The following is a 7,775-nucleotide window of genomic DNA, read 5'->3' as shown; positions in this document are numbered from 1 at the left end:
ATACTGCACAATATTCATTATTTCTGCATAACACCAAAATAAATGAATAAATCACAATGCAGTGATATCTGTAATATTCCAGAGTTTAATGAGTGGGCTAGAGCAGACAAAGCTGAATGACTTGCTTGCAAGTGGCACTTCATTTTCAACAACATAATTGTTCTCAACCCTTGCACTACTCTGAATCCCAACACATTTCACAAATGATCTGCCTGTAAAGGACTGAAGACATGTCTGAAAGCAGCCTCTTTCATTTCAGGTAAGACTCTCTGTTTCTTAAACTGTGTTCCAGAGATTTTTTTTCTTTTTGTTGGAAAATTAAGGTAATATTTCTGCTTTTACAAAACATGCAGGACCTAAACTGACTGAAAAAAATCAGTGTCGGATCAAACTAGACGGATGCACAGTTCCATACTGTATGCAGAAAGGATTATTCAGCCATCATGCAGCCATCTTACGTGTGTCGAGCTATCTCGTCAGCGCAGCATCAGTGCGAAAGGATGATGCTTCACGGTGTAGAGACTAGCGACTCAGAGTGCAGCAGAGCAGTATGTAGGTTACCTGTCAGGAAATTAAGCCTATTAACCGCTTATGTAACACGTAACACATTTCACTGTGGGCACGTGGGTTCTCGTCCAATATTTCATATGTGGTATTTGGCAAGGAGGGATTTTTGTTAAACCGGTGTACTTTGGAGTAAGTTGTTACACAACCTACTTGTGTGTGTGTTGGACATATAATTTTGTAAGAGTGATGTGAATGTTTCAATGTGGGAAAAAATTGTTTAAATCAAAGAACAATCTCATACTTCTAGTTTTCAGTTCTCTGTATGTTTGTTTTCTCAAATGTCAAGCCTTAGATTCAAGAGGACCAATGCTCGTTAGGCTTCATGGGAGGGGGGTCATCATTAAGCCACTGACACTACAGAGTTTTATTCGTTTGTAAGAGTGTGAATGGGTGAATGAGAAACACACTGTGAAGCCCTCTATAGAAGCAACCTAAGGCTAAATAAGTCCAGACTGTTTCTCATTCCCTTGAAGAAGTCCTATAACCTTGTGTCCCAGGGAAACCTGTATGTGCTCATATGTGAGTGCAAGGTAATGGTGTGGTACTTCCAGCCATTAGGTTATTATGTAACCAAAGTGAGAGCTGTGTTGGTCCATTATATTTTCAGTGTGTGGTGGACTCTGTTCCTATCCCTGCATGCAGGATCTCAAGGTGCCGCTAGGATGTCAACTTTAGGAATCTCAAAACGGCACTTCAGTGTGTGCTTTTGGCACACAGTGACGAATCAGATGGTAATCTTCGCCAAGGTGTTTACATCTGAAAGTGAAGCAGCCAGGTTGAGAGTCAAATCTCCAATTCTAAGGCCAGTATCCTTTTGGATTGCCAGAGGAGTTTATGTCTTGTTCACACATGAAGGTAGAGTGTGAGATAAACAGGTTTGTTAGACCAGTGTTAATAGTAATGTGCTCATTTTACTGGTGAAGAAGGCAGCTTTGCCTCCACGAAGCAGAAGACAAAGCAGAAGAAGAGTTGTTGCATTTTTTAGCAACACATTCAAAAATATCAACTTAATAGTCAGAGCATTGCCATTTTTTGATCCATTGCCCAGTAACCATGAGTGAAAATGTCATATCCACAAAACATCCTGCGCTCTGCGTTTTGGTAAGTGAATAGTTTTTGATTGCTGTGGGAACTAATCAAAGTCAGATGATTGTGACAGTAAATGTTGGTATTTTGTGACAGTTTGTGCTTTAGCTTCATGACAATACAGATAATAGTTGCTGAAATATTTTACCTTGTACCTGGTGAACATAAAACAGTGCTGTCAATTAGCTAATATCAGAGGAAATGGGAAAAATGACCAAGTTGTATAAAAATCACAAGGACAAGCAGTAAATGAAAATCATCCCTGAGTTGTTTTCCTTTGTATGTTTCTGGTGCTAAACTGGTGAAATAGTGAGGACTGGAGCACAGGGAGAGTCTGCACACTGTACTGGACCTTTGCCCGCTCTAATCACGAGGCTATTATTGCCATCAGTGCATCTCCATCCTTGGTTTTGGTTCAGCTTCCAGGAGCCATTTGTGAAGCAGCAGAGCAGGAAATGAGGTTGGTGCACTGCAGTTGCCCAAGCCCGGAGGTTGTGCTTGAAGGACCCACACTTTAAGTCAGCACGTTGATTATTCAGCCACCCCACCCCCACTTTCCCCCTCCTCCCAAGGCCGGACAGTGTGGGTCATCGGTGGGGGGTACTGGTGCTGAAGACAGAACTAGGATTCATAAAGTGCCGGTAATAGACAGAGACATCACTGCTCGCCAGATTTATTATTGGCCAAAAAGCAGGCGCCGCAAAGCCAAATGATTGATGAGGCTTTGTGACATGGTCAAAGCACTGGACCTACTGTTGTTTTTTTGGGGGGGTTTTTCAAATGAGACTGGAGCCATTTGAAATTAGTTTTTTGGACGGTGTCTTATTTTTCTTTCTCCTTGGAAATTGCCGTTTCCTTGTTATGTCTTTTCCAGTCCATCCTACCAAACTTTCTCCGGACTTTTCTATAATCAGAGTATAATTTCAGCCTTTGTGTGTGTGTTAGTTATCAGGGAAATGCCTCCATTATTCATAATGCTGTTTATCTAGGAGTAATTGCTTACAGTTCCCCAAGTCACAAATTTACTCCCTAAAAAAAGAGTCAATAAATGCAAACAATAAAGTAACTGCCTGTGCAAAGAGAAAAGACAAAAGTACAACATTAAAGAGCCTTTATGCATGTGTTCCTGTGAGATAATACCTGAGAAGCTGCATGAATATTTCAGCTTAAGCGTGAGGTTACCTAAATCAGTTAACTGCCTATTACATGTCATCTTGCAGAGTGGGTTGTTTTCCTTTACTGAACGGAAATAACAGTGACCCTAATGGTCACAGCTTGCCTGATGGTTTATGAATTACAGTATCTGTGGAGAGCATAAAGCCTTATTCATTTCAGAAATGAAAGAATCGAAGCATATGTGGAGCTACACAGAGCATGTGTCATGTTAAACAGAAGAAAATCCAGACTTTTATTGTAAGAAACTGTCATACTGAAAGCGTTTGTCTGTATACAAGTGATTGCTAATGCAAGTCTGTGTGATCTTTGACTGACTGTGTCAAATCAGCTGTACAGTACCCAGAATCTTCCAATTAAAGTGGTGAATTGGTTATGATCAATCAGCCAAACACGTGTAATATTCTTCCTGACTCGACTGCACGACACGATGAAGACACGCCTCTGCGTGTTCAGAAGAAAATAATCGCTGTGCCATCTGTTAGTGTGTTTGATAAATTATCAGCTTCACTGCTACAACAATTACTTTCTGACAGTTTTGGCAGAATCAATAATTTACAAAGGAAACTATGCTGCATGAAGTCTCACTTCTCTCCTCTGGACTGTTAATTGTTTTTAAGTGTTTGGTGCACTGACAAATCAAATGTACTATTAATGTAAACAAACGAGATGACTGAAAGGCAAATGATAGCTCACTTCACACATCATGAGCACTGATAGAGACCGGTTTTGTCAAAATTAAGAAGACAAACAGGTCGTTATAGATTTGTTTTTTACTGGCTTTTCCCTGTGTTGTGAAGCTTTTAAAGAGTCACTCTTAAGCTAAAGAGTGATGAGAGTTTCTTCAGCCATCATGTCTGCAGCTTTACATCTTAAGAGGCTATTAGTGTGTAATGGATGCAACTTTCTAAGAAGACTGTCATATAGTTCTAAAAGTCATGGCCACTATATTAGGTATTTTTGTTCAGCTGCTCGTTAATGGACTGGCAGTTCTTTGGGTTAAAATGGTTTGTTGATGCCAGACATCAGAGGAAAAGTGCCAAGGGTAACTCGAATAACCAACGTTTACCAAAGTGCATCTCTGAACAAACAGCACATGAAATCTTGAAGCAGCAGAACAGCCACTCCTGTCACCTGACAACAGAAAACTGAGGCTGCAATCACAGGGGCTTGCCAGAATTAGACAACTGAAGACTGGAAAAATCTTCCCTGCTCTGATGGGTCTTGATTTCTGCTGCCACATATAGACTGTAGGGTTAAAATTTGGGTCAAAGTACATGAAAGCATGGCTCTGTACTGCCTTGTATCAATGATTCATACTGGTCATGGCACAGATTTTGTAGCAACTACTAGCCCCAGCTCAGCTGAGTCAGTCTTTCCCTCATTCCGAGACCTCTGAAAACGCTTCCCTGATGGCTTTACAGACTCAGTCACTATTTCAATGTCATATTAAATAAACCATTACGTTCATTTGGTAAATTATGGTCATTATTAGAGTCAAGAAGGAAGATCATCCAGAATATCTTGATTGGCTAATGAGGTGTGGTGCCTTGGTTTCTCACACCTCGCTTTCAAAACACGAAGACGGCAACGCTGAAAACATCAAGGTCAGTTTTTCATAATAGGGCTAATCAATAGATGATGTCACGTTAGTCTTTTTTTTTTACAGTCTGTGCAAACAGGGCGCTCACATGCAGTGAAAATAAATATAATCTCTTTCTCAGGTTTTGTTCATCCTTACAATATTTGACTCTCTGACTTCATTCTACGCGTCAAAAACGAGAAAGAGTTGGATTTACTGATATAAAATGACTGCATTAAATAAACTTTATGTGAAGCAGGTTTCAGATAACATCACTCGAGCCCTTTGAACTGAACTCTCAGCCGAGCTCTGCTGGCACTGCTGGGACTCTTTGCCCAGCAGCACCCGTGTAATGGGACACTGCTGAATGATGCTGAGAGGAGCACCAGAGCAGCCATGGCCTGTTTCACCTGACTCGCTCCTTGTTGTCGTCCGTATACTCGCCCATTGTTAGCTTGTCTTCTGCAGGTTAATTTATGACACTATCAATTGATCGGCTGCTGGCTACTGGATGTCCTCATGCCTAAGATAATTACTAAAACCAATTACTTGGGGATAATAACTTTGCGAGTGTTCCTTATTCTTGATGTATAATACATAGCAGAGGTGGCTGGGGCACACAGGAACAACATCCTGCTCTGGTCTGTTGCTGCTGCTGCTGCCATCCACAACTGATACCCAAGCATGTTAATGCACTTAGGAAAGAGTAAGTATGATACTAACTTTTTATACTGGCTGATCCAGCTTCTTGACTTACCTAAACATGTTTTCAGCTTTGACTGCAAACATAAACACGTCAAGGCTGCTTCATTTGGATTTCTTATTTGCAAACTTTGGGAGTGGCTCAGTAGTAGCCCAGTGCAGGCTGTATGGATACCGTGTGTGTGTACGCGTGCATATGTGAAAGTGCAATCTATGCTTTATCCTTACCATCCATGTGTCTCTGTTCGCTTTGTGCCTTTTCACTGCAAGCCATCAAAGGTCAGTAAAGTTAGTTCACTTGTAATAATTTGGCAACATTTAAGTCTGTAAAGATTGTAAAGTGTAACTTATGTTTACTATGTGGAGAAGTTAAGCTGCTACAGCTGTCGATGAACTGTTTGCAAGATTTGACATGCCTTATTGTTTGTACTTTTATATTATTTCTAATAAATTCTGTGGCTATGCTTTCAAGTTTCATCTATTCACATGGGCTTATTTGGCTTGATATTATGAGGATCTTTTTCTGTGTCTTTCCAGTCGTAGCCACTTGCTTCACAGAATTCTTTTACCAAGCTCATGTTGTCTGAGTGGGAGCGCTGCGTTTTTTGACTTTGATGAGCCCAGTGAGGCAGATTATCTCAGCTTGTAGACGGGCAAACTTCATGTGCCACGGTTAAGCTGAAACGTTAACCTATTCATCAGGGTTACAGAGTAGCCTCAAGTGGCCAGACGTCCTGATCAGATGCCACTCAGATCAAGGAGTGTGCCTTCACTTGACTTAAAAAAAAACCCCACACATTTATATTTAATTTTCACATAAACAAGACACAAAACAACAGCAACAAAACTGTATTATTTCTATCAAATAATAGCAAAGCAGTAAATACATGCTCAGTTACACATCTGCATTTCATTATTTGTGCACACAGACTATGGTTAATGCCACAACCTTTAACAGCTAATGAAAAGTGACAGGCAGCCAGTACTCTGGGGCACACAAGCTTAAATAACCACATGCATGCAGTCACAAACTCACGCACACTGCCTCCTCTAAAGGGTTACTTCCTTGCAGCTTGTGATCCTGTTGGAGGTGTCCACTGTGAGTCCTTAGGTTTCGCCCTCCCCTCTCATGTGTCGCAGCATGTTGACACACACAGGCAATGATGTATTATTGAGGATGTCTGTGGATTACTTGGGCAATGTACATTACAAGTGCAATTACCTACACAAGGATACATGTATAGGAGTCTAATTGCTCTGCATGGGCAATGGCTGATGATATCTCTGCAAAATAATGTGCCTGTCTGCCAGTTTTATCTTGCTGTGTGCAGGAATCTGTACAATTTAAATCATCTTAACTAGTTCAGATAAAATAACTGCAGGAGCTGAGTATAAGATGGCACCCTGGGTGGCAGTCTTCTCTCACCGCAAAATAAAGTGAAAAATGATAATAAAAAGAAGAAGAAGGCTTTTTGCATCACTGTGCACTTCCACTCGAGCTAGTTTTCTTTTGTGTGTGAATGGGCATCTATATGGGGAAAGGCTCATGCTGCAACAGAGACTAATTCCTGCTAATCCCACTGTATCTCCAATCTCTCAGAGCTAGTTTCCAATGGCAGCCCTGCAGCAGGGGAATTGCTAGTGAGATTAGCTTTCGTTAGCTCCTCCTCTGTTTGTGGTACTCACTGCCGGGCCAGGCTGGCCTGCCACTGCTAACCTTTTGCACAGAAATGGATTAATTGCTTTGTTTCCCCCAAAAAAATGTGCTGCATTGATTTCGGAGAATAATGTAAGTTTGATTTAGAGAGTTGTGCTTTTCTCTTTGCTTTAGCTTTGTGGATGTGGTTCTTTGAGTTATGGGAACAAATCTGTGATGACAGACAGACACCTTTGAGGGATACACGAAAGACTCTCTTGAGATTTGGCTGTAATTGCATTTCATGTAATTATCTGATTGATCTGCAGAACCTGAACTTTCCTCTGCATATTTCCATGCAAAGACAACATATGGGTTTATTTACTAATAGCTGTTTGCTTTTTAAAATATATGTACATATTATCACCTTGCCATTTTGGATGTATCTTGCTGAATATCTTGATCAATTTGGTGCTGAATGATATCAGCCTTAAAAATTGGGAATGTGTCTTATTGGACCTGAAAGTAGGAAGCACACCCCTCTGAGTGTTTACAGAAAAGCTGTGACTTAAAGCTAAGACATCCCATTTATCTGTAACAGGACACTGAAGAGTCTTAATGAAGGCAAGCACAGTTGTTGCCTTTATTTTTATGCATTGTTATGTTATAAAGCTTCAATCTGCTGAAAATCAAAGCTATTTCCTCTAGATGTAATATTTACTGCAGATATAGATGGGCGTTAAATCCCCTAAAGACCCAATTTAACCCCCCATCTATATTGCATCCCCGGATTATCCTCAAGTAAAACACTTCCAGTTTAATTCCCAAACAAACCGTGAACTTTGAACACTCATCTGATTAAGCTTCAGGTGTTGAATTTAGAATCTGAAGGAAAAGATCTACTGTACATTATGTACTTGCACAATAGCTTTAAATCCCCTTCATCTGAGCTCTTTACTAATGTGTTTACTCAGTTCAGACATGGATTAATAACAGTATAGCTGCACTAACTGGTGTATAATATAGGTC

General features: G+C 40.5%; 1 protein-coding gene across 6 annotated transcripts in view; it reads left to right on the top strand.

The window, feature by feature from the left end:
- The first annotated feature begins 218 nt into the window (after positions 1-218).
- The window catches only part of myo3a (myosin IIIA), a 73,515-nt gene continuing 65,958 nt past the window's right edge, over positions 219-7,775 (top strand). For 5 of the 6 annotated variants that reach the window (XM_026180080.1, XM_026180078.1, XM_026180079.1 and 2 more), the window contains exon 1: positions 219-259. In XM_026180080.1, coding sequence (XP_026035865.1) covers positions 231-259 — 29 coding nt within the window. In that variant the 5' untranslated portion in view covers positions 219-230. Of the gene's footprint in view, positions 260-6,740; positions 6,900-7,775 lie in introns of those variants that run through there. The other variant, XM_026180076.1, reaches the window with a different exon arrangement.

Source organism: Astatotilapia calliptera, chromosome 9 (genome assembly GCF_900246225.1).
Source record: "Astatotilapia calliptera chromosome 9, fAstCal1.2, whole genome shotgun sequence".
NCBI lineage: Eukaryota > Metazoa > Chordata > Actinopteri > Cichliformes > Cichlidae > Astatotilapia > Astatotilapia calliptera.
This window is presented reverse-complemented; position numbering and strand designations above follow the sequence as displayed.